At 44.7% G+C, this 26,245-nt stretch overlaps 1 protein-coding gene across 1 annotated transcript in view; it reads left to right on the top strand.

The window, feature by feature from the left end:
* XYLT1 (xylosyltransferase 1) overlaps positions 1 to 26,245 on the top strand; it is a 171,008-nt gene that overhangs the window by 104,619 nt on the left and 40,144 nt on the right. Inside the window, exons 4-5 of the mRNA XM_087729433.1 lie at positions 14,424 to 14,596; positions 15,984 to 16,186. Coding sequence (XP_087585559.1) covers positions 14,424 to 14,596; positions 15,984 to 16,186 — 376 coding nt within the window. The remainder of the gene's footprint in view (positions 1 to 14,423; positions 14,597 to 15,983; positions 16,187 to 26,245) is intronic.

Genomic DNA, 26,245 nt, shown 5'->3' with positions numbered 1-26,245 from the left:
AATCCTTCTTTTCAACTGACTGAGGGCAACTGACCAGTTCTGGAAAACCGGTAGCGGAAATTTTGATTAGTTCAGAGAACTGGCAAACACCACCTCTGGCTGGCCACGCCCCCATCTATTCTCTGCTTAACTCAGATTAACAGAGTTGGAAGGGACCTTATAGGTCATCTAGTCCAACCCCCTGCTCAAGTAGGAGACCCTACAGAATTTCTGACAAATGGACATGAGGTTAGGGAAGGATAAAAACAAAGGAAAAGCCTAATTATTGATGGCTCGGGTTATTACTTCTCTTGTAAACGAAGCCAGAGCAAGAGATGGAATCGTTATTGATTATTCTCTGACTCTTAAGTTGTAGCATTTGCCTTAATAAATCCTTTTTTTTTCCTCCTCCTTTTGTCGAACATGGTTTGTTACCCTGCATCAATATTCTTGCTTTCTCTGTTTTGTTTTATTTTGAGTCTGGGTGTTTTATATCAGCTAGGATTAGCACTTTGTGGTTACTCTCAAATTGGAAGGATAAGAACCAGTGGTGAAATTCAATTTTTTTTTACTACTGGTTCCGTGGGCGTGGCTTGGTGAGGGTTGCAGGGGAAGAATACTGCAAAATCTCCATTCTCTCCCCATTCCAGGGGAAGGATACTGCAAAACCCCCATTCTCTCCCCATTCCAGGGGAAGGTTACGGCAAAATCTTTTTTTTTCCCCTTGAATTGTTTGCCGCTCTGAGTCCTCCCAGAGAAGGGCAGCATACAAATAATAAAATACAAATACAAATACAAATAAAAAATCCCCATTCCCTCCCCAAGAGAGAGAGAAAGAGAGAGGGGGGAGAGGGGGAGAGAGAGAGAGAGCCTGGACTGTCCGTCAGCCTTCAGATGGAGAGTCAACTGCTCCCAGGTCTGGTGGTGGCTTATGAGGAAGAGGAGAAACATCTGGGTCCAGTGCCTGACACATAGATTCACAGAAGGCAGTGGAGAGGAGAGCAGTGGAAATCTATGGGCCGGTCCTTGGGAAGGAAGAGCCACCACTGCTAGCGAAGCCATGCCCTACTTCTGGAGATAAAAGACAGGGGGCGGAGATGAATAGATGTGGCAGACAACTATTCATCTCCTAGATAGACAGACTTGTTAGCCTGCGTTGAGAGAGAAACTTTTTGCTGGGGCTGCCGGCATTCCTAATTAAAGGAATCTTTGGGTTTTGTCGTGTTTGGGGAGCTGGGTTAGAACAACTCCCTGTAGGCCGAATACTTGCATGCAGCCATCTGTTTTGTTCTCATTCCGATGTATCCTGAGCGGGTCGGTTGCGCCGAACTAATGAACTGTAAAGCGGTAGCGACAGGTGTCTTCTTAATGTGGGGATCGGTTCTCCTTCTGCCTTGAGGAACTTCCGACGGCTTCTGACTGCTATCAGTTGATGCCTAAGAGCCAATGGGGAGAACCACGCCGAGATGGAACACTCCAGCGAAGCGCAGAAATAATTGTGATGTTTTTCTTTTTATTTCCCCCCCTTTTTTTGTCTCCAAGGAACGATGGCATTTGGGTAATTAGAAATGTCAAAACATGAGTTTGCTATTAAGATTATTGGTCTGGCAAAATAGTTTTCTTCGTCAGCGAGATGCCAGGTTGGTTTTTGTGTGTGTGTGTGTGTGTATGTGTGTGTGGGTTCGTGCGTGCGTGTGTGTGTGTGTGTTTTTGTTTCTGGCGGGTACCAATCTCCTAGTTATTAGGCATTGATTTGTAAAACATGAAAACGGTTCCAGTAATTGCGAGCGACTCCAGAATTTCAACTAGGCAAAAGCCTGCAGGACAGAAATTGCGAGCTTGTCGCAAGGGTCCTGAGGATGACAGATACGTCTCGTACTCATCCAGATGTGGTGAGGCGACAGTTCATTCCTTACTCTTAATTTATACCCAGGACTGGTGGTTGGATCAGGTTGTATGTTTGTTGTAAGAAGACCCTCTAGAACAGGGATGGCCCCGGGGCCGGATCCGGCCCACAGGGTGCTTAACTCTGGGCCATGGGGGGGGACAGCCTCGACATATCAAAGTTCAGGCCATGCAGAGTCCCCATGAGGCCCCCACAGGGCCCGTTTTTGGCCTCCGTGGCCTCCTGCAGCACTCTGCCAGCTGAAAATCGGCCGCACGGAGGCCCCACAGGGCCTCCAGGAGGCTGTCCAGGCTGAAGAAAGCCCCTCCCCACCATTTTGGCAGGCAAAGTGCTGCAGGGGGCATCTGTCCCGCCTCCCCCCACCGCTCCCTGGCCCCCATCCCACTGGCCCACAAAGGAGAAACTACAATGCTGATCCGGCCCTCAAAGAAATCCAATTTGATACCCCTGCTCTAGAACAAACTCCTTGTCCCGACAAAGGCTCCTTTTATTAATTTATTGTGAATTCTGCTCATTCACATCCAGAAAAGTCTTCCAAGAGAGGATTTACAGTCACAGACCTTATCTGGCTTGGAGAGCTGCCAGGCCGATATCTGCAAAACTTGGCAAGGAGTCTCAGGGAGTCACAAACCAATTAAGCAAACTAATTGTCTCCTGCAAACTCCACTCCCCTTTCACTCCTCTTTTATTTCCTCTGGGAGGGGCCATTCATCATCCACCTGTGGCCTTACTACCAAGTCGACCCCTGTTTTTTAGCTGTTCCCTTCATCTGGCAGCTCTGGGAATAGGCTCCAGCTGTTCGTCTGCCTCACTGATGTCTGACTCTGAAGGCAGCTGATAACTGTCAGGCGGCCCTGGCCCCCTTTCTGCCTCCGACGCAGAGCCCTCATCAGAGCCTTCCCCAGACTCCAGGACTGGCCCATGTTCCTCCCCAACCTCCTCACTTTCTGCAACCACAACGGAGTGGAAAAATCATCAGGCACATGAGTGGAGTGGAGGGAGGAAGAATACATGACAAATGTATCCACTTGTAAATTGGCAAAAAAGCATTATCTCCGAATCCAGCAAAAAAAAAAAAAATGAATATTGCTTTCCTTCAGACGATGCTGCCTGGGAGATTGACAGCAATGATTGAATGTGAGTGGCTGGGTGGACAGTGGCAAGCTGGTTTTTCGGTAATTCTTTGTACCGTTGAAATCAATTATGCTAATAGCAGGAATGAGGGTCATTAAAATTACCAACAACAACTGCCTGTCTCCAAAAAGTTTAAAAAAACAAAACAAAAAAAAACCAGCCTGGATCCACAGCTTTGTTCGATGAAACTCTAACGATTTGTAATGTTTCCCTCTTTCGTTTTTAATTTCACTTATTGGCACGGACAAAATAAATGGTCCATGGAGCTGCCTAGAGAGGGCATTCAACAGAGCTGTTTATTACGGTAACTGATGTGCCAGGTTTAGCCATGGAGTTTGCAAATAAAGCAGAAACAGAGGCTGAGTTACTGGTAAGATCTGGCTCAGCTCGGTGGCGAATTTATTTATTTATGTTTCATGTTTCAAGACTGCCCATCTCTCCCTAGGATAAGAAGAAGAGGCCGATGCAGGGAATAAGGAATGGTGGACTTCATTTTAGCAATAGCAATAGCAATAGCAGTTCGACTTATATACCGCTTCATAGGGCTTTCAGCCCTCTCTAAGCAGTTTACAGAGTTAGCATATCACCCCCACAGTCTGGGTCCTCATTTTACCCACCTCGGAAGGATGGAGGGCTGAGTCAACCCTGAGCCGGTGAGATTTGAACCACCGAACTGCAGTTAGCAGTCAGCTGAAGTGGCCTGCAGTACTGCACTCTAACCACTGCGCCACCTCGGCTCTCCTTGGCTCTTATTTTGGGAGTGACAGGCTCCAATAACCAATAAAAATGCCTTGTGAAGTTTCCAAATACCGTATTTTTCGGAGTATAAGATGCGCTTCCCCCCCCCCCCCAAAAAAAGAGGGTGAGAATTTGGGTGCGTCTTATACACCAAATGTAGTCCCGCCCACACCCTTTGGCCTCTGCCTCCTAGCAATTTGCCTCCTTGCAGCAAACAGCCTGTTTCAGTTTCAGCTCCAGCACAGCTTGATTAGCACAAGCAGCTGATTGTCGGTTGGATTGGCCTCCCGACCATCAGCTGTTTCAGGCTGCAGCAATTGCAATTGCCTATTGCCACCTTCGCGTTCCCTGTTTTCGACCTCTGTGTGCCCCATTTTTTTGCCCATTTTGATCCCCGCCGCCCGGAACGGACGGGAAATGGGGCGCACGGCGGCCGAAAACATGGTGTGCGGAGGCTGAAAACAATCAGCTGCTTGTGCTAATCAGGCTGTGCTGAAATTAAAATTGAAACATGCTGTTTCCTGCAAGGAGGCAATTTGCTGGGCGGCAGAGGCAGATTTTGTTCCCCTTGTTCTAATTAGGCTAAACCGAAATTGAAACTGAAACAGGCTGTTTGCTGTTTGCTGCAAGGAGGCAAATTGCTGGGAGGCAGAGGCAGATTTTTTTTCCCCTTGTTCTAATTAGGCTAAACCGAAATTGAAACTGAAACAGGCTGTTTGCTGTTTGCTGCAAGGAGGCAAATTGCTGGGAGGCAGAGGCAGATTTTTTTCCCCTTGTTCTAATTAGGCTAAACCGAAATTGAAACTGAAACAGGCTGTTTGCTGTTTGCTGCAAGGAGGCAAATTGCTGGGAGGCAGAGGCAGATTTTTTTCCCCCTTGTTCTAATTAGGCTAAACCGAAATTGAAACTGAAACAGGCTGTTTGCTGTTTGCTGCAAGGAGGCAAATTGCTGGGAAGCAGAGGCAGATTTTTTTCCCCTTGTTCTAATTAGGCTAAACCGAAATTGAAACTGAAACAGGCTGTTTGCTGTTTGCTGCAAGGAGGCAAATTGCTGGGAGGCAGAGGCAGATTTTTTTCCCCTTGTTCTAATTAGGCTAAACCGAAATTGAAACTGAAACAGGCTGTTTGCTGTTTGCTGCAAGGAGGCAAATTGCTGGGAAGCAGAGGCAGATTTTTTTCCCCTTGTTCTAATTAGGCTAAACCGAAATTGAAACTGAAACAGGCTGTTTTCTGTTTGCTGCAAGGAGGCAAATTGCTGGGAGGCAGAGGCAGATTTTTTTTCTTGTTTTCCTCCCCCAAAACTAGGTGTGTCTTATACTTTGGGAACGAAATTCCAGTTGGCCCAACGGGGCTGTTTTTCACTCTCACCAGCCTCCAGAGGCTTTCCTGAAGCCTGGGGGGGGCAAAAATGGCCTCCCCTGGGCCTCTGGAGGGGTAAAAAAATCAGCTGGCCAGTGCACGCATGTAAACCGAAGCTGACAGGCCAACAAATATGGCTCCACATGTCACCTGTGGCACGCGTGTCATAGGTTCACCATCACAGTTCTAGAGTCTCCACATCTTTTTTACATCGTGGTGCCCAAAACGGAATGCAGTATTCCAAGTGTGGCCTTACCAAGGCCTTATAAAGCGGTATTAACCCTTTACGTGATCTCGATTTTATCCGTCTGTTGATGCAGCCTAGAACTGTGTTGGCTTTTTTGGCAGCTGCTGCACACGGCTGGCTCAGATTTAAATGGTTGTCCACTAGGACTCCACGATCCCTCTCACAGTTCCTGCTATTGAGCGAGTTAGCACCTATACTGTACCTGTGCATTTTGTGCATGATATAGTTGGTTCTCATGAGATCGGTAGCTTCCTGGAGACCCCAGAAACAATTGCTTTTCCTTCCTTCACCATTTTTAACACCCCCAAGGATCAGTAAAAGAACAGAAACTCCTTTCATCAAGAGAGAAAAATTCCAATGCAGAGTTTGGAACAGAGTTAATCGTGGCACATCTGTAGATTTGCAAGTTGGGGCAAGTCTTTTTATGACATATGACAGACTGTTTTCTCAGGCTTCTATGTGCTAATAAAATAAACCCTCCTAAAAGCCATTGTTTTTCCCTGCTGATTTTCACCAACTTTGTGCGATTATATTGTTAGTTCATCATCCAGTGTGGGAGGCGGGGGACAATACAGAGGTCACGTCAATAGCCCTTGTTGCATTCAAGGGAATTGATTTATTTCGGTCAATTGCATCAAGCTTAAATTAACCCAACAAGCATTTTGAGGAGATCCGTCCTTGCCTCTTGCTGGCAAATGCATTTTATTTTATACGAGCGGAGCCCATCCCGGGCATGAAAGCTGCCGTCAGCTGAAGTCTCATGATGTTGGCTGGGAACAAAGGCAGAACTGATCTGGGCGTTGGTGAAGATCAGGAAGAGGAAGTTTTGAGTAGGGAATTGGTGAGAAGTCACCAATGCTTTGTTGCTGTTGTTAGTTGTGAAGTCGTGTCCAACCCATCGTGATCCCATGGACCATGTTCCTCCAGGCTTTCCTGTCCTCTATCATCCTCTGGAGTCCATTGAAGCTCACACCGACTGCTTCAGTGACTCCATCCAGCCCCCTCATTTCTGTCGTCCCCTTCTTCTTTTGCCCTCCATCATTCCCAGCATGAGGCTCTTCTCCAGGGAGTCCTTCTTCCTTCTCATTAGGTGGCCAAAGTCTTTGAGTTTCCTCTTCAGGATCTGGCCTTCTCAAGAGCAGTCAGGGTTGATCTCCTCTAGGACTGACTGGTTGGATGGCCTTGCAGTCCTTCTTCTTTTGCCCTCAATCTTTCTCAGCATGAGGCTCTTCTCCAGGGAGTCCTTCTTCCTTCTCATTAGGTGGCCAAAGTCTTTGAGTTTCCTCTTCAGGATCTGGCCTTCTAAAGGGCAATCAGGGTTGATCTCCTCTAGGACGGACCGGTTGGATGGCCTTGCAGTCCTTCTTCTTTTGCCCTCTATCGTTCCCAGCATGAGGCTCTTCTCCAATGAGTCCTTCTTCCTTCTTATTAAGTGACCAAAGTCTTTGAGTTTCCTCTTCAGGATCTGGCCTTCTCAAGAGCAGTCAGGGTTGATCTCCTCTAGGACTGACTGGTTGGATGGCCTTGCAGTCCTTCTTCTTTTGCCCTCAATCTTTCTCAGCATGAGGCTCTTCTCCAGGGGGTCCTTCTTCCTTCTCATCAGGTGGTCAAAGTCTTTGAGTTTCCTCTTCAGGATCTGGCCTTCTCAAGATAGCAATAGCAATAGCAATAGCAGTAGACATATACCGCTTCATAGGCCTTTCAGGCCTCTCTAAGCGGTTTACAGAGAGTCAGCATATTGCCCCCAACAATCTGGGTCCTCATTTTACCCACCTCGGAAGGATGGAAGGCTGAGTCAACCCTGAGCCGGTGAGATTTGAACCGCTGACCTGCTGATCTAGCAGTAGCCTGCAGTGCTGCATTTAACCACTGCGCCACCTTGGCTCTTAAGAGCAGTCAGGGTTGATCTCCTCTAGGACTGACCATTTGGATCACCTTGCAGTCCAAGGGACTCGCAGGAGTGCTAGTTTTAGTGGATGTAAACTGGGGGGGAAGGGTAGGCATCAAACTCAAGGCCTGGGGCTTAGATCTAGCCCACAGGCTCGTCTTGGAAACAACAAAGGACCAGTCTGTGGTCCCTCTGCTTCTTGCTTTTTAAGGAAGTCTGGGTCAGAGCAACCCCAACCCAAGACCTTCACGGGCATTTATAGACACCATGTGACTCTTCTCCTCTGCGAGAAAGATTTCCCAGACTAATCTGAACGTTCACTGCCCTCAAAATTAGTCACTTGGAAAGGAAGCCATTCAACAATGCCAAAGAGCTCAGTCATATAACTGCTGATATTGCTAGCAGACATAATAAAACATCCGTTTCTCTTTCCTCCGTCCAATGTTTCTGAAAACATGTTTATTTTGGTCATCCAACCTCTTGGTGAAATACTTGCACCCAGAACAAACCTTAATGAATATAATTTAGTAGGTTTGTGTGGTTTCAAATGATGGGCTAAACAATTGTCGTTTTGTGTTTTTCTGACACAGAAACAGTGTAGATTCCATGTTTCCCTAAAAATAAGACAGGGTCTTATCTTCTTTTGACACACACACACAAACCGAAATAAGCACTAAGCCTTATTTTCGGGGAGGTCTTATTATTTTTGAGGTGCAGGAGACGGTGAGCATGGTCACCTCATGGCTGCTGCTGTGTTGCAGTATTTTCAGGGAGGGCTTATTTTGGGGGGAGGGCTTATTTCAGCGCATGCGTTCAAAAGCCCGATTGGGCTTATTATCCTGGAAGGTCTTATTTTCAGGGAAACAGTCTAAAATAAACCTCATTTTGTGTTTTTCCAACACAGAAGCAGTGTATCTAGGTGCTCTTATTTTCAGCTGTGCATATTTCTATCTTATATTCTCTGGGTTAACTTTAGATTTTCAAACATGATCCTGAAACCAAATTCCAACAGTTGGACTATCAATTAGAAAAGAGTTTACCATGGACAAATGAAAATCCTATTATTTTATGACAGGTAGTCCTCGACTTATAACCACAACTGACCCCAAAATTCCTGTCGCTAAGTCAGGCACTTGTTAAATGAGCTTTGTCCCACTTTACGATCTTTCTTGCCGCTGTTGTTAAGTGAATCCCTGCAGTTATTAAGTTAGTAACACCGTTGTTATGTGAATCTGGCTAATTAGCATACAGTAGAGCATTGCAGGGGACGTGGTGGCTCAGTGGCTAAGACGCTGAGATTGTCGATCAGAAAGGTCGGCAGTTCAGCGGTTTGAATCCCTAGCGCCGCGTAACGGAGTGAGCTCCTGTGACTTGTCCCAGCTTCTGCCAACCTAGCAGTTTGAAAGCACGTAAAAAATGCAAGTAGAAAAATAGGAACCACCTTTGGTGGGAAGGGAACAGCGTTCTGTGTACCTTCGGCGTTGAGTCATGCCGGCCACATGACCACGGAGACGTCTTCGGACAGTGCTGGCTCTTCGGCTTTGAAACAGAGTTGAGCAGCGCCCCCTAGAGTCAGGAACGATTAGCACATAAGTGCAAGGGGAACATTTACCTTAGAGTCTTGCAACAAAAGTCCTTGGATTTTTAAAAAAATATATATGTTTATTTTATTTTTTTACTTATTTGGTATTTTTGATGATGAAAAGTCACAATTTCTGCTGGAGCTGGAATTCTCGAGCTTCACAGCATCTTCTTATGGAATATTGATGTTGTATGAAGGTTGCTACTTAAGAAAAACAAATCTGTTATCGCATATACTGCTGTAATTCCCCTTTCGCCTCTTATGAGCACTTCAGAGTTATTTAATCGGACAGAATGATACTCAGCTATTTTTTTCCCCCTTCCTGTTTTAATGTGAAAAATGTTATCTTCTTGTCATTTTTTCCCAGTTTTTCCCCTTGGAACAGATTGCTAAGAATAATAAACTAATATTGGAGCTGTAAACAGTGATGGATTGTTTCAATGCCTCGAATATGCTTCGTTTAAGGGAAAACGAGTCACTTAGCAAAACAGGAATTACCCAATAATTTTCATGCTTTCTGTTTCGTTCACAGTTACTTGAATATCTTCTCATCCTTTTACATGGGTCTGCTTGTACAGGTAGTCCTCAACTTGCAACAGTTCATTTAGTGACAATGGCCCTGAAAAAAATGATCATTTTTCACCCTTGCAACCATCAGATGCTTGGCAACCGGCCTGTATTTATGACGGTTGCCGTATCCCGAAGTCACGTGGTCTTTTGCGACCTCCTGACAAGCAAAGTCAATGGGGAAATCAGATTCGCACAACAACGGTGTTACTCACTTAATAACTGCAGTGATTCACTTAACAACTGTGGCAAGATCGTAAAGTGGGACAAAACCCATTTAACAAATGTCTGATTTAGTGTTTTGACCCGCCAGTGGCCAGTGGAGCTGGCATCAGATTCAGACAGTGAGGAGGTTGGGGAGGAACCTGGGCCAGTCCTGGAATCTGATGAGGGCTCAATGTTGGAGGCAGAGATGGGGCGAGAGCAGTATGCCAGCTATCAGCTGCCTTCAGAGCCAGACAGCAGTGAGGCAGAGGAACAGCTGGAGCCTGTTCCCAGTGTGTGCTTGCATAGAGTTGCCAGACGAAGGGAACAGCTAAAGAACAGCGGCTTGGGAGGAAGGCCATAGGTGGACAGTGAATGGCCCCTCCCAGTGGAAATAAAAGAGGAGCAAAAGGGGAGTGGAGTTTGCAGGAGACCATTAGTTCGCTTAATTGGTTCGTGACTCTCCGAGGCTCCTTGCAAAACTCAGCCTGGCAGCTCTCCAAGCCAGATAAGGTCGGTGACTGTAAATCCTCCCTTGAAAGACTTTGCTGGGCGTGAATGAGCAGAATTCACAGTCAATTAATAAAAGGGGGTTTTGTCGGGACCAGGAGTTTGCTTCATGCTTCATGCTCTTGGAAAGCCTCGGTCAGAACACATAGCAACCGGAATTTTTGGCTCAATCGTGGTCATAAGTCAAGGACTACCCATAATAATTGTCTGTGGAAACCTCTTTTCTAAAACTTCTTCGTTAGCTGAAATATTGGAATTCGGTGTCAGGATCCTGTTTGAAAATCTAAAAAGAATATGTGACAAAAATCTGCATAGCTGAAAATAGAGCACGGATTGCTTCTGTGGCAGAAAAACACAAAATGACAATTATTTTGCCCATCATTTGAAATCACAGCTCTCCTGGGATTGATAGCAGAACATGTTATACAAGAGAAGCGGGGGGGGGGATTAGTCTTCATTTTTATTCTCTCTGTATGAGTAAACCTCCAGGGAGTTCGGTATAAAAGCATTAGGGGAGAAATATAAGCCCAAAGAATAATTTATGAGGGAGAAGTAGCAATTTCTTTGATTTCGTTCCTCCTATTTTTAACTTCTTCCCATCATCAGCGCACAGTTCATTGGCTCATGAGTCAACATTCGACATAAAGCTTTACATCCTGTTAGGTCAGAAGCAAAAGTAGGATTCAGCAAGTTCTAACCAGTTCTGGAGAACCGGTAGCGGAAATTTTGAGTAGTTCGGAGAACTGGCAAGTACCACCTCTGGCTGGCCCCGCCCCATCTATTCTCTGCCTCCCAGCTGATCAGGAGGGAATGGGGATTTTGCAGTAACCTTCCCCTGCCATGCCCACCAAGCCACACCCACCAAGCCACACCCACCAAGCCACACCCACCAAGCCACGCCCACAGTACTGGTAGTTAAAAAAATTGAATCCCACCACTGCTCAGGTAGATTTGAAACTATGATCTTGATTTATTTGCCGTAAATCAGCAAATAATTGTTTAATACTAGGAATAAAAAAAATCTGTTTAGGTCATTGTATTGTTGGATCAGAAAGTTGGCAGTTAAGCGGTTCGAATCCCTAGCACCGCTCCTGTTACTCGTCCCAGCTTCTGCCAACCTAGCATTTCGAAAGCATGTAAAAATGCAAGTACCACCTTTGGTGACTGCATTCTGTGCCCCTTCGGCATTTGGCATGCTGGCCACATGACCAGGGAGACATTTTTGGACAGCGCTGGCTCTTCGGCTTTGAAACTGAGATGAGCACCGCCCTCTAGAGTCGGGAACGACTAGCACATATGTTGGATTGTTGGATTTCCTTAAAAAAATAAAATAGCATTAGGATAATCAGGGATATGAATTTTTATGGAAGAAATGGAATGTCTATCTATGATAGAACTTAATATTCATTACAGTAAATATATATGGTATTTCTCTTTCAGAAGTTAAAATTCTCTGGCATTTTCATTGCACATTCCGCCCCCCTTTCACCATGTACTATTGCTGAAATTCTAGGAGTTACTTGAGGTAAAGGAATTTTCCATGTATAATCTTAAATTATAAAGATACAGTCATAAATTATTTGTTACAGAACGCTGAGGTCAGTGTTTGCTTTAAAAAAATAATGACTCCACGATCTCAACAAGACTAAATTGCAAGAATATATATATATAAGGTAAAGGTTCCCCTCACACATAAGTGCTAGTCATTCCCGACTCTAGGGGGCGGTACTCATCTCTGTTTCAAAACCGAAGAGCCAGCGCTGTTTGAACACATCTCTGTGGTCATGTGGCCGGCATGACTCAACGCCAAAGGCGCACGGAACGCTGTTCCCTTCCCACCAAAGGTGGTCCCTATTTTTCTACTTGACATGCTTTTGAACTGCAAGATGGGCAGAAGCTGGGACAAGTAACGGGAGCTCACTCCATTACGCGGTGCTAGGGATTCGAACCGCTGAACTGCCGAGCTTTCTGATCAACAACTCAGCCTCTTAGCCACTGAGCCACCACGACCCAATATTTAGCTGCTAGACATTAATATGTTTATAATATAAATTAATACATTTATAATATAAATTATAAAATATTTTATATTAATATCTACCAGCTAAATGGTAGGCATTAATATTAAATATTTTATAATGTGTTTTCTCAGAAAGCTAGCATTTCAACCAAGCCCTGTTTCCCTTCTATTTTCTATTTTTCTATTTCTGCAGAATTTCACCAAACTTTAGTTTTTCATTTTGCTCCATTCTTTCGCTTCTACACAATTTCATTTTTTTTAAAGCATCCAAGGTCAAGAAACCTTTGCAGATAAGCCTTGTACGGTCCTTCTAAACTAAATATTTTTTTTCCCTCGAGAATGTCAATTTAGCTTGGTCTTTCCCCTTCCAGTGTCCTGGAGTGACCTTTCAGCATTTGTGGTCAGTGTGATCCCTGGGTGTTGAGACACCATATATCTGGAGAAGAGAAACTTTGTACTTCAGGATTGAACTGTGGAGTCCCCGGTGCTCTCTGAGTTTGGAGAGTTTTCTTGCAGATGTTTCATTAACCCAACTAGATAACATCATCTGCAAACCCCATGCCCTACTAGCACTGATGATGTTACCTACTTGGGTAACGAAGCGTCTGTAAGAAAACATCCAAGCTCAGAGAGCACCATGATTCCACAGTCGTCGTCGTCGTCCTCCTCCTCCTCCTCCTCCTCCTCCTCCTCCTCCTCCTCCTCCTCCTCCTCCTCCTCCTCCTCCTCCTCCTCTCCATAAACCCCATTCACTTTTAGCATTGATGAGGTTACCCAACTGGGTAATAAAATGTCTTCAAGAAAACAGCCAACCTCAGAGAGCATCAAGCACACCATAACTGTCGTCCTGTGTCCCCCCCTCCCCCTCCTCCTCATTCTCCTCCTCTCCATAAACCCCACTCCCTTCTACATTGATGAGGTTACCCATCTGGGTAATAAAATGTCTGCAAGAAAACAGCCAATCTCAGAGAGCACCAAGGAATTCATAGTTCTTAACAACTGTCTCATTTAGCAACAGAAAGCTTGTGGTTGCATGAGGAGGAATGCCCATAATTGTGCAGGGAAGATGAGTAGCAAAGCTGCTGCTGCTTCTTCTCCTTCTCCTTCTCCTTCTTCTTCTTCTTTTCTTCTTCTTCCTCTTCTTCCTCTTCTTCCTCTTCTTCTTCTTCCTCTTCTTCTCCTTCTCCTTCCTCTTCTCCTTCTTCTTCCTCTTCTTCTTCTTCTTCCTCTTCTTCTTCCACTACTACTACTACTACTTCTTTTCTTCTTCTTCTTCTTCTTCTCCTTCTCCTTCTCCTTCCTCTTCCTCTTCTTCTCCTTCCTCTTCTTCTTCTTCTTCCTCTTCTTCCTCTTCTTCTCCTTCTTCTCCTTCTTCCTCTTCTTCTTCTTCTTTCACTACTACTACTTTTCTTCTCCTCCTCCTCCTCCTCCTCCTCCTCCTTCTCCTTCTCCTTCCTCTTCTTCTCCTTCTCCTTCTTTTCCTTCTTCCTCTTCTTCTTCTTCATCCTCTTCCTCTTCTTCTCCTTCTTCTTCCTCTTCTTCTTCTTCTTCCTCTTCTTCTTCCACTACTACTACTACTTCTTCTTTTCTTCTTCTCCTTCTCCTTCCTCTTCCTCTTCTTCTCCTTCTTCCTCTTCTTCTTCTTCTTCATCCTCTTCCTCTTCTTCTCCTTCTTCTCCTTCTTCCTCTTCTTCCTCTTCTTTCACTACTACTACTTTTCTTCTCCTCCTCCTCCTTCTCCTTCTCCTTCCTCTTCTTCTCCTTCTCCTTCTTCTCCTTCTTCCTCTTCTTCTTCTTCATCCTCTTCCTCTTCTTCTCCTTCTTCCTCCTCCTCCTCTTCTTCTTCTTCTTCTTCTTCCACTACTACTACTACTACTACTATTACTACTACTACTTCTTCCTCCTCCTCCTCCTCCTCCTCTTCCTCCTCCTCCTCCTCCTCCTCTCCTTTCCACTCCTCATATCCCATTCCCTTCTAGCACTGATGGTAACAAGTTTGGTTTATTACCAAACAAGAAAACCACCAATACTCACCGGGCTCCATATAACTGGAAGATCATTATATTGGATTTGGTTCTCTAGCACTCTTTCACCAACTGAGACCCTCCCATTCTTAGTCCTACTGGTTTAAAAAATCTGGGAGTTGGAATCTCTCAAAAGTTCTGGAAGGGTTTTCGGTGGACTTCACTTACCAACTTTCATCTCTTATCCAACTGCCGAAACGGAGACTTAAGCTCCTCCCTTAAGGTATGCCGAGTGCCCTGATGATGGTTTTTTTCCCCCAAACAGGGAAAGCCAATAACAACCTCCAGTGGGATGAGGACTCCATAGAATACATGCCAGCCGACCCAGTCCGGATTGCGTTTGTCCTGGTCGTCCACGGCAGAGCTTCCCGCCAGCTGATGCGCATGTTCAAGGCTATATATCATCAGGAGCATTTTTATTACATCCACGTGGACAAGGTAACGTAGCGCCACTTCTGCAGTTCCCCAGCGCATTATCTCATTGCTTTGTGCTTCTTCTCTTTTGCGGTATTAAATGTTGACTTACAACAGTTCCTTGAGTGACTGTTCGAAGCAGGGGGTGGGATTCAAAATTTTTTACTACCAGTTCTGTGGGTGTGGCTTTGTGGGCATGGCAGGGGAAGGACACTCCAGAATCCCCATTCCCTCCCCACCCCACGAACCTGCTTTCCAGCTCCGTTCTCCCGTTCAGGGCAACAAAAGAAGATCGGCTGGGAGGCAGCAGGGGCGGGGCCAGCCTACGTATTTGCCGGTTCTCCGAACTACTCAAAATTTCTGCTACCGGTTCTCCAGAACCTCTCAGAACTGACTGAATACTACCTCTGGTTCGAAGTTACAATGGGACTGAAAAAATGACTTAAGAGTCACTTACTAAGTCAATCATGAGCCAATCAGGATCAAACTCCTGGCAGTGGGCAGAGTCAGCTTGAAATGCTATATTCTAACCACTGTGCCAGAATGGCTTCCTTCCTTCCTTCCTTCCTTCCTTCCTTCCTTCCTTCCTTCCTTCCTTCCTTCCTTCCTTCCTTCCTTCCTTCACAAGTAATACAGACTTACATACTGCTTCACAGTCCTTTACAGCCCTCTCTAGGCAGTTTATAGAGTCAGCCTCCTGCTCCCAACAATCTGGGTCCTCATTTGACCCACCTTGGAAGGACGGATGGCTGAGTCAACCTTAAGGCAGTCAGGATGAAACTCCTGGCAGTGGGCAGAGTCTGCAATGCTGCATTCCTACTATTGCGAACCATGGAAGGGAGGGAGGGAGGGAGGAAGGATATTGAGAGTGAAAGACAGGAAGGAAGGAAGGAAGGAAGGAAGGAAGGAAGGAAGGAAGGAAGGAAGGAAGGAAGGAGAGAGAAAAGGAATAACAATAGCACTTAGACTTATATACCGCTTTACAATAGCACTTAGACTTATATACCGCTTTACAGTCCGCTCTAAGCAGTTGAGAGTCAGCATATCCCCCCCCCAACAATCTGGGCCCTCATTTTACCCACCTCAGACGGATGGAAAGCAGAATCAACCTTGAGTCACTCAGGATCGAACTCCTGGCAGTGGGCAGCGTCAGCCTGCAATGCTGCATTCTAACTGCTGTGCCACCACAGCTCATAGCAGAATGGCTTGTTAGCAAATCAGGCTAGTGAGCCTGGTGAGATTCGAACTGCCAAATTGCAGTCAGCCGAAAGGAGCCTGCAGTACTGCACTCTAACCACCGCACCACCGCGGCTCTTTCTAATCTTTCGAATAAAATAAACATTGAAGCGAGAAAGCTGTGGGCGCATAGGATGTCACTGCCTCTCACTGAATGTTTTCTGTCCCCATAAAGCGCTCCAATTATTTACACCGGCAAGTGCTCCAATTTGCAAGCCAGTATCCGAATGTGAGGGTCACGTCCTGGCGCATGGCTACCATCTGGGGAGGAGCCAGTCTTCTATCCACCTATCTCCAGAGCATGAAGGAGCTCTTGGAGATGAAGGACTGGCCGTGGGACTTCTTCATTAACCTCAGTGCTGCGGACTATCCTATCAGGTAAGACAGCCGGTTGTCTGCTGACTGGTTGCAAACAATACAGGTGCTTCTTTCAGGAGGCACCTGGACTTTCTTGTTTTTTCTTTTGAAGGTGTTTTGCTTCTCATCCAAGAAGCTTCTTCAGCTCTGACTGGATGGTGGGGAATGGAAGGGTTGATACTCCTTGCAGATAGCTAGTCATTTGTGTTAGGAATATAATTCTAACTGTTGGGTTGGCAATATATAAAACATATAACAATGTTGTAGCTGTTTCCTTAAATCATACTGTAAAATGTGATTGGTTGCTGTTTTCCTCGATGGCCATAAGAGGGAGCCAGAGTGTCTGTTAGCTCTCTCTCTGTTTCGTTAGATGCTGGGCTGATCTGATCTGAGTGCCGTGAGCTATTGTAAGTTTTGCAACTGTAAGCAAACTTTGTGTACCGGACTGATTATATGTTATTGGAGCACTGAATTACCTAGACGTTCAACCCTAACAATTTGCATCCTTGTAGAGGGTCAGTCAAGGACTTGGAGGTTTATCTCTGTCCTCAGGGTCACCTGAGTTAGTGCTCCTGGTTCCTGTAGTCTGCAATTTTCCCCCCTCTGGAAATCCATTCCTCCTCCCACACCATTCCAAGGGTGTTCATCCCAAATTGTGTAGCTAAAAGTCTGTAGAGATTCTCAGTCATCCAGGTCATGGTTGCCCCAAAGGTGGGGTCAGGATGGGTTTCAGTGAAAATGGCAGAGAAACCAGGTTCAAACAGTAACAATTAGGGATGCTCTCAGGTTGATGGAGCCTACTAGGTATCTTAAACTTGGCAGGGACTTAAGGCACCTATTTTGCTTCTTAAATTTAGTATCCCTCTCCAACTCTGCAATTGCATGCCCTCCGATTGGGCTAGGTTAGGGGTCGGCAACCTTAAACCCTCAAAGAGCCACAAAGGTCCTAACCGGAAGCCCCCCCCCCCCATTCAATTCTGGAGCTGATCGGAAGTCTGGTTCCCCCACCATAGAGTCTCCTCCTAGTGTGGCATCCTTTTTCCTCTACCTGTCCTAACTGGAAATCCTATCAATTGTGGAGCCGACTGGCAACAGGGAGCCGCAGCAGAGGGACGAAAGAGCCACATGCGGCTCCAGAGTTGACCCCTGGGCTAGGTGAACAAACTGTCTTATATTAATACAGTGCCTAGAGAACACAGTCTAACGATCAATAGTATATTAGCTAGCAGAGACATAAAGCAGTTCGTAGGCTACTGAGGGATGGAACATCCTTGAACATCCTCCATTTGGGCTTAATAGAGTCTGATGGCGGGCCTGTGGATGGTATATCTTCAAGGAAAGGTCATACCCCCCCATAATAGGCAAGTCATGGGTGTTGCTTGGGACCATCAGAAGATGCATCTACGAATTAGTTATGCTCCAGAGATCAGGCGGTTTTCTGTTTGGCACCGTAAATCTGCTGGCCGGGGAAAACCATCCGTCTTGTTTATTCTAGAGGAATTTAAACAGGGCGCAACAGTGTCCTTAAGATGTAGGTCAACCAAGTTGCTTACTTCCTTTCTGCTCCTCCATGCCCTCGAAATGAGGAGGGAGGGAAACAAGGAGGTGTCCAGCCGATGATTCTGAGAAATACTTCTTAGAAGCAGAAAAACGGGGACATCTCCAAGTCCGTGCTGGCTGAACTCCAGCATCTCCACCTGAAAAGAGTTCAGGAAGTCTTGGAATGATGCTGCCCATTGGGATAGAGAAACTGGAGCATGGGACAGTTCTCTGATTTCCGTAGTAGGCCATCTCTGGTACTTCACATGCTACTGAGTTACATTCCCCACCTGTTCTGAGCTAGACTTCCCCAAAACGCACGAGGCAGAGTCCTGGTCCCGACAAAACCCCTTTTATTAAACGAATGTGAATTCCTCTCTTCCACATTCAGCCAAGGCCTGGCAAACAGTCTTTCAAAGGAGTATTTATGACCACAGACCTTATCTATCTTGGAAAGCTGCCATGTCAATATTTTCCAAATGAGGCGCTGTGCAAGGAAAGACTTGGGCACAGAGTCTCTGGGATTCACGGACAGATCTTCACACTCCTGAAACAAATCTAACGACCAAATGAACACATTGTTTCCTGCAAAAGCCCACTCCCCTTTTGCTCCTCTTTTATTTCCTATGGGAGGGAACATTCACCATCACCTGTGACTTTACTCCCAAGTCTACCCTGATTTCTGAGGTGTTCTTTTCTTCTGGCAGCTCTGCGCATGCGCACACTGGGAACAGGCTCCAGATGTTCCTCTGCCTCATTGCTGTCTAGCTCAGTAGGCACCTGATCACTGCCAGATGGCCTCGGGCCAGACTCTGCCTCCCACACAGAGCCCTCATCAGAGCCTTCCCCAGACTCCAGGACTGGCCCATGTTCCTCCCCAACCTCCTCACTGTCCGAATCTGCTGCCAGCTGTGCTGGCCGCTGGCGGGCCACAACAACTGTACCCGAGACAGACCTGCCCTTCACCCTGGGCCTCACACGATTGTGACTGGTCCTTCTCTTCACTAGACTAGCTATCCCCAGTTCCTGCAACCATTCTTCATAGATCTTAGTTGATCTTCTCTGCACTCTTTCTAGAGCCTCAAACATCTTTTTTATAGCGTGGTGACCAAAAGCCAAAAGGATGTGAGGCATTTTGGGACATCAGCATTATTTAAAATCTCTTTAGAAGTTAAACTGGGGTTTCCATTATGTTCATCTGCCTCAAAATGTTGGCCTGCTCTACCATTGACTTGTCCCCATAGGAATCCGGGGACATTCCAAGAATTGCAAAAAAATAAAAAAATAAAAAAATGGGACTCCAAGGGCCACAAGCAACCTGGAGTTGAGGAGGCCCATCCTTTGATAACCTGAGCAATGGTTCCCTAGCAACCCCTCTGGTCTCCTAGCAACCGGTTTGCCGAGCCATACGGCCTCTTATCCTGGATCTTCTGTGGTTCTGTCAGTAGTGATTGAATGGGTTGTGCAAATGACTCCGTTGATGTCATCAATATTGATGCTGTTTTTCTGTTTAATTCCAAATAATTGTATCTTGTCGGCGTACGAGAAAAAACAGGAGACAAGGGAAAACAAAGCAATCCAACCCAAAATAAGGGGGAAAACAAGAATATAATAAAGCCAATTTGTTTATTTATTTCGTTGATCTATCACGAACAACATATACTGTAGCTCCTGGTCATTTATCTTCATGAAACACCCATTGAAAACAGCACAGTATTAAGAGCAACACCGTCCAACGCAAGAATCAAAACATAGGTAGTCCTCTACTTACAACTCTTCATTTAGTGACCGTTGAAAGTTACAACGGCACTGAAAAACACGACTTACGCCCGTTTTTCATACCGACAACCGTTGCAGCATCCCCATAGTCCCTTGATCAAAATTCAGCTGCTTGGCAACGGTTTCATAGTTATGACAGTTTCTGGGTCCCCTGCTCCCCTTTTGTGACAAGCCCAGTCAACTGGGGAAGCCGGATTCACTTAACAACCCTGTTGCTAACTTTAAAAAAAAGGCAACAGTTCGCTTAACAACGGCGGCAAGCAAAGCCGTAAAACTCGCTTAACAAGTGTTTCACTTGGGAACATAGATTTTAGGCCCAATTGTGGTCGTAACATGAGGATTACCTGTATTAAAGCAAGGAAGACTTGAACCAAAGTCAGGAGGGCCCACCCAACCATTGAGCTTCTTCTACTTCCAAAGGTCCTACAGAAGAACTCAGTTTCAACTATTATTTTTTTTTTTTTGCAAAGATGCCAGAATTGGCCCAAACTAAACCCATGGGTTGGTTGTGGTTTTTAGTTTTTAGTTGTTTTTAGTTGTTTTTAATTGTTTTTAGTTGTTTTTAGTTGTTTTTAGTTGTTTTTAGTTGTTTTTAGTTGTTTTTAGTTGTTTTTAATTGTTTTAGTTGTTTTAGTTGTTTTTAGTTGTTTTAATTGTTTTTAGTTGTTTTTAGTTGTTTTTAGTAGTTTTTAGTAGTTTTTAATGTTTTTAGTTTTTAGCGTTTTTAGTTGTTTTTAGTTGTTTTTAGTTGTTTTTAGTATTTAGTAGTTTTTAGATTTTACTGTTTTTAGTTTTTAGTGTTTTTAGTTTTTAGTGTTTTTAGTTTTCAGTTTTCAGTTTTTAGTTTAGGTTAGTTTAGTTTGGCTTAGGTCAAGGGACATGGTGGTTCAGTGGCTAAGATGCTGAGCTTGTCAATCAGAAAGGTTGCCAGTTCGACAGTTCAAATCCCTATCACCATGTAACGGAGTGAGCTCCCGTGACTTGTCCCAGCTTCTGCCAACCTAGCAGCTCGAAAGCACGTAAAAAATGCAAGTAGAAAAACAGGAACCACCTTTGGTGGGAAGGGAACAGTGTTCCGTGCGCCTTTGGCGTTTAAGTCATGCTGGCCACATGACCACGGAGACATCTTCAGACAGCGCTGGCTCTTTAGCTCTGAAACGGATATGAGCACCACCCCTTAGCGTCGGGAACGATTAGCACATCTGTGCGAGGGGAACCTTTTACCTTTACACTAATATTCCTCTTTTCTCTTATTTCTATCTCTTATTCTAACTTTTAATCATGTCATTCTTTATTTAAAAAAAACATTTTCTTTCTATCCTAACTTCTAATTATGTCACCTACCTACAAAAAAGAAAGAAAGGGGAGAGAGAGGGGAAAAGAGAAGCAAATCAAAACAACACCAAAATCAAAAAATCATCTTTCCATCATCCCTTGCCCACTTCAATACTTTTAATTGCTATGCTTTTTTCTTTCCTTTCGGACTTGTCCCCCATATTCCTCTCTAAAATCTTCATCTCTTTCTACATCTGCTTCTTGGCGCTTCAATCTCTACAGATATTCTCGATTTCCCAGATCCTGGTTGTCTTAAAGGTGCTTCTCCCCCCCTCCCCCCCAAAAAAGGCAACTAGACTTTCTTCGGGGTTTTTTTTCTGCTTTGAAAACATTTCACTTCTCATCCAAGAAGTTTTTTTCAGTTGATCTGGCTGAGAATCAGTGGCAATAAAACCCCGCCTGAGCCAGGAGCCTCTCCTCCAGGCCTGAGTGTTCTCAAAGTATTTTTGGGTTCAGGGTTTTTGCAACAGCGCTGAATTCTCAACATCAAGCGGATGTCGAGAATGAGAGAACTGAAGTTCCATAATAACTCCTTGTCTCTTGAATCCGTCATGGAGTGATTTCCCTCCCACTCTGTCTTGGCTGATTGGTGGGAATGTGTCATGTGCGGCTATAATTTACATCAAAGGACTGCAGTTTCTTGCAAAATATTTTTTTTTTAAAATGAGAGGTGGGAGACAGACATCATTTTATCAGATGTTGAGATAAGTGGGCAGCGGGGGCGGGGGATAGAGAATGCCAACCAAAGCTGCGACAGATAGAAGCGAAGATGGTGTGATGGAAGAAAAAAGAGAAGGAGGAGGATGTGTCCGACCTAAGCTTCCTTAAAAAGCATGAAGCAAAGTCTTAGTCCCGGCAAAACCTCTTTTATTTACACGACTGTGAATTCCTTTCATTCAGAGTCCGCAAGGGTTGGCAAACAGTCTTTCAGAGGAATATTTATCAACATGAACCTTATCTCGCTTGGAGAGCTGCCAGATAACTAGTTTCCAAATGCAGGGCAAAGCAAAACTTGGCATAGAGTCGCTTATAATCACAAACAGAACTTTCCACTCTTGAAACGACCGAAGGAATGAATTGTTTCCTGCAAAAGCCCCCTCCCTGTTCGCTCCTCTTTTGTTTCCTATGGGAGGGGCCAATCACCTCTAAGGTGTGGCTTTACTCCCGAGTCGTCCCTGCTTTCTTAGTTGTTCTTGTCTTCTGGCAGCTCTGCGCATGCGCACACTGGGAAGAGGCTCCAGTTGTTCCTCTGCCTCACTGCTGTCTAGCTCCCTCTCTGCCTCCGACACTAGGGATTCGAACTGCCGAACTGCGGACCTTTCTGATCAAAAAGCTCAGCACCTTAGCCACTGAGCCACTGCGCCCCATTTCACTAATCTAGACATACCCAATTCCTGCCACGATTCTTTATGTAGATTTCAAGCAACTAAACCGAAAAGAGTCCCTACCTCATTCTTAAGTAGTATTATTATTATGAATATTATGAATATTATATTATGAATATTATGATTTATAAAGGATGATAGGGATTTCTAAGGGTCAAGATATTTGGGAAGAGCGAAATGAGATTCAGCCTTTCTAAATCCGTACTTAAAAGCAATTCCCATCTGGGCTAAAACCAATTGTTCTAATTAAGGGAAGAAATCTGCCAAATAGGATTTGCGTTATTTCTGTGAAGTTTATCGCACATCCTTTTTAAAGAAAAAAAAGAAAAGGAAAAGAGTGTTTGATTATCAAGTATCGCTAGCAGCTTTTTGGCTCCCATCCAGATTGAAGATAGTTTTAATCACATTTTGTTCTCTCTGCTTTCCTGGAAATCTCTCGGCTCCGCTGTGGATTTTATGCTTCTAGCTTCTTCTTCTTTCGTTTTTTTCTTCCTTGTTAGTTCTTTTCATGTTGCTTAATGTCGTTCTCAAATGCTTCCAATTTTATTTTATCTTTTATTTTATTTTTTATTTCAGCTGCTGCCATTGGCTCAATCTAAGAAATGAAAAGTTTAGAAAAACACAGATTTCATTTAATTTGTTCCTTTGGGACAAGTCTTGTTTATCAAGCTCTCGGTAGGAATATGTAAACTTTGCAAAGGGGTTTAGAACCGAGAAATGGCAAAACGTCTCTTTCCAGCTTATTTTCTGGGTTTTGCTCTGTTCGGAGGTCCAGAATTCCCAGATTTGTTTCACGCAGTGTATCTCAACCTTGGCTACTTTAAGTTGTATGGGCCTCAACTCCCAGAATACAGGAACAGTAGGATAGAGCAGAGGTCTCCAACCTTGGCAGCTTTAAGATTTGTGGACTTTAACTCCCAGAATTCCTCAGCCAGCAAAGCTGCTGAAGTCTTAAAGTTGCCAAGGCTGGAGAACCCTGGGATAGAGAGTCTAAATATGACTAAATATATGAATGGTTAGATTCATTCTGGGAAAGGGGGTTGCATCATTGAGTTCTGTTTCCTTCCATGGATGAAATCCAGAAAATGGAAGGGACTTTGAAGGCCATCCATGCCATCTTTCCATCAGTAAAAAAAAAAATCCATCCATTCATGTCTCTATCTCTATCCATCCATCCATCCATCCATATCTATATCTGTATCTGTCGATCTGGGAGATGGAAGGTGCTTTTTGGCTCATAGTAAGAAACCCATCCATGTTATCCATCCATCCATCCACCTCTATATGTATCTGTCCATCTATCAATCTATCCATCTATCCACCTCTGTCTCTATATGATATCTGTCCATCCATCCCATCCATCCATCCACCTTTATATGTATCTGTCCTTTCATCTATCTATCCATCCATCCATCCATATATGTATCTGTTCATCCATCCATCCATATATGTATCTGTCCATCCATCCATCCATCCATCCATCCATCCACCTACCTCTATATGTATCTGTCCATCTATCAATCTATCCATCTATCTACCTCTGTCTCTATATGATATCTGTCCATCCATCCATCCCATCCATCCATCCATCCACCTTTATATGTATCTGTCCTTTCATCTATCCATCCATCCATCCATCCATCCATATATGTATCTGTTCATCCATCCATCCATCCATCCATATATGTATCTGTCCATCCATCCATCCATCCATCCATCCATCCATCCACCTCTATATGTATCTGTCCATCCATTAATCTATCCATCTATCCACCTCTGTCTCTATATGGTATCTGTCCATCCATCCCATCCATCCATCCATCCATCCATCCACCTTTATATGTATCTGTCCTTTCATCTATCCATCCATCCATCCATCCACTTCTATATGTATCTGTCCATCCATCCATCCATCCATCCATCCATCCATCCATCCACTTCTATATGTATCTGTCCATCCATCAATCTATCCATCCATCCACCTCTGTCTCTATATGTATCTGTTCATCCATCCATCCATCTATATATGTATCTGTCCTTTCATCTATCCATCCATCCATCCATCCATATATGTATCTGTCCATCCATCCATCCACCTCTACATGTATCTGTTTTCATTTATCCATCCATCCACCTCTGTCTCTATATGTATCTGTTCATCTATCCATCCATCCATCCATATATGTGTCCGTCCATCCATCCATCCATCCATCCATCCATCCATCCATCCATCCACCGATCTCTCCACCCATCCCTCCACTTCTGTCTCGATATGTATCTGTTCATCCACCCACCCACCCACCTATCTATCTATCTATCTATCTGTCTATGTCTATAGATAGATAGATGATAGATAGATAGATAGATAGATAGATAGATAGATAGATAGATAGATAGATAGATAGATAGATAGATAGATAGAGATATATTTACTTCTCCAAACCTTTCCACCACCCAAAAGTGTCTTGCAACCTTCCTGGCAAGTCATCTCTCTGCATATACATGAGTTCCCTTTTAGCAGGAAAGATATTACAGCTTTCCCCTGTTGTTTTTCTCTTTGCAAGGTTGATGAAGACGGGCAAAGGCAAAGTTGTTTGAAATTCTAGGAAGGTAGCACAAACAGTGGGTGGAAGCCAGACATGAGAAGGGGAGAGAGGGGGCGGCTTTTGACATCTTAAAGGGTAACGGATTTATATGGCATAAAATTTCAGAGATGTGACAGTAAACCAGTAATGAGCTCCAAGAATTTGCTTTATGCTGGGAGTTTAAAGCAACCTCAGAGTCGGCTTTTTCCCCTCCTTCCCTCTTCCAAGTGCTTGGAAGGAACAGGAAGAATTTCACACGTGGGTTTCCTTTCACACTTGATGTGTCTTTCACACAATGGGTCAAAACTTTGCAAAAAGGCAAGGGGGCCAATCAGAGGGAGGAGGCCCTTCCTGCATCTGAAAACATCAAAGCTCTCGTATTGAATCTCAATTACAAAATGAATGTTGGATTTGAAGAGGAAAAAAACCTAGGAAAAATGATATGCAAATGTGTTGCATCTAAATCCTGAATGTGTTTCTCCCTATTTCGTTCACGGGAATCCTTCATTAACAAAAAAAGATGTGTTTTTTAAGATTGGGTTGAATATTAAAACCAATAGGGTTTGAATAGTTCTGTGGGAGTGTGGAGGTCTGCTAGGGAAATCTTTATTTGAAGTTGGTGATTAGCTAAGGCAACCATCTCCAAACTTGGTAACTTTAAGACTTTTGTGGACTTCAACTCCCAGAATTCCTCAGCCACCCATGAGTGGGGAATTCTGGGACTTGAAATCCACAAGTCTTAAACTTCGTAAATATGTGCAGGTTGCCAACTGCCTGAATTTTGATGACATGCGTCACTGCGAAGAACAATCAAAAGTCACTTTTTCCAGTGCCATTATAACATCAAACAGTCACTATGCAGACAGTTGTAAGACAAGGACTCTGTGTATAGGAAACTCCAAACCATCATTTCTTTTAATGCATTTGTTGTGGCCTGCCAGATTCGGACAATGAGGAGGTTGGGGAGGAACACGGGCCAGTCCTGAAGTCTGGGGAAGGCTCTGATGAGGGCTCTGAGTCGGAGGCAGAGAGGGGGCCAGGGCTGTCTGACAGTTATCAGCTGCCTTCGGAGTCAGACATCAGTGAGGCAGAACAGCTGGAGCCCGTTCCCAGTGTGCTCATGCGCAGGCTTGCCAGACGAAGGGAGCAGCTAAAGAACAGGGGTGGACTTGGGAGAAAGGCCACAGGTGGACGATGAATGCCCCCCCCCAGAAGGAATAAAAGAGGAGCAAAAGGGGAGTGGAGTTTGCAGGAGACAATTAGTTCGCTTAATTGGTTCGTGACTCTCCGAGACTCCTTGCCAAGTTTTGCAGATATCAGCCTGACAACTCTCCAAGCCAGAGAAGGTCTGTGACTGTAAATCCTCCCTCGAAAGACTTTGCTGGATGTGAAGGAGCAGAATTCACAGTCAATTAATAGAAAGGTTTTTTGTTGGGACCAGGAGTTTGCTTCAGGCT

Source organism: Thamnophis sirtalis, unplaced genomic scaffold, assembly GCF_051295495.1.
Source record: "Thamnophis sirtalis isolate CommonGarterSnake01/CBP01778 unplaced genomic scaffold, rThaSir2_p1.2 scaffold_14, whole genome shotgun sequence".
Classification (NCBI taxonomy): Eukaryota; Metazoa; Chordata; class Lepidosauria; order Squamata; family Natricidae; genus Thamnophis; species Thamnophis sirtalis.
Note: the sequence above shows the minus strand (reverse complement) of the source record. Positions and strands in the feature narration are given on the sequence as shown.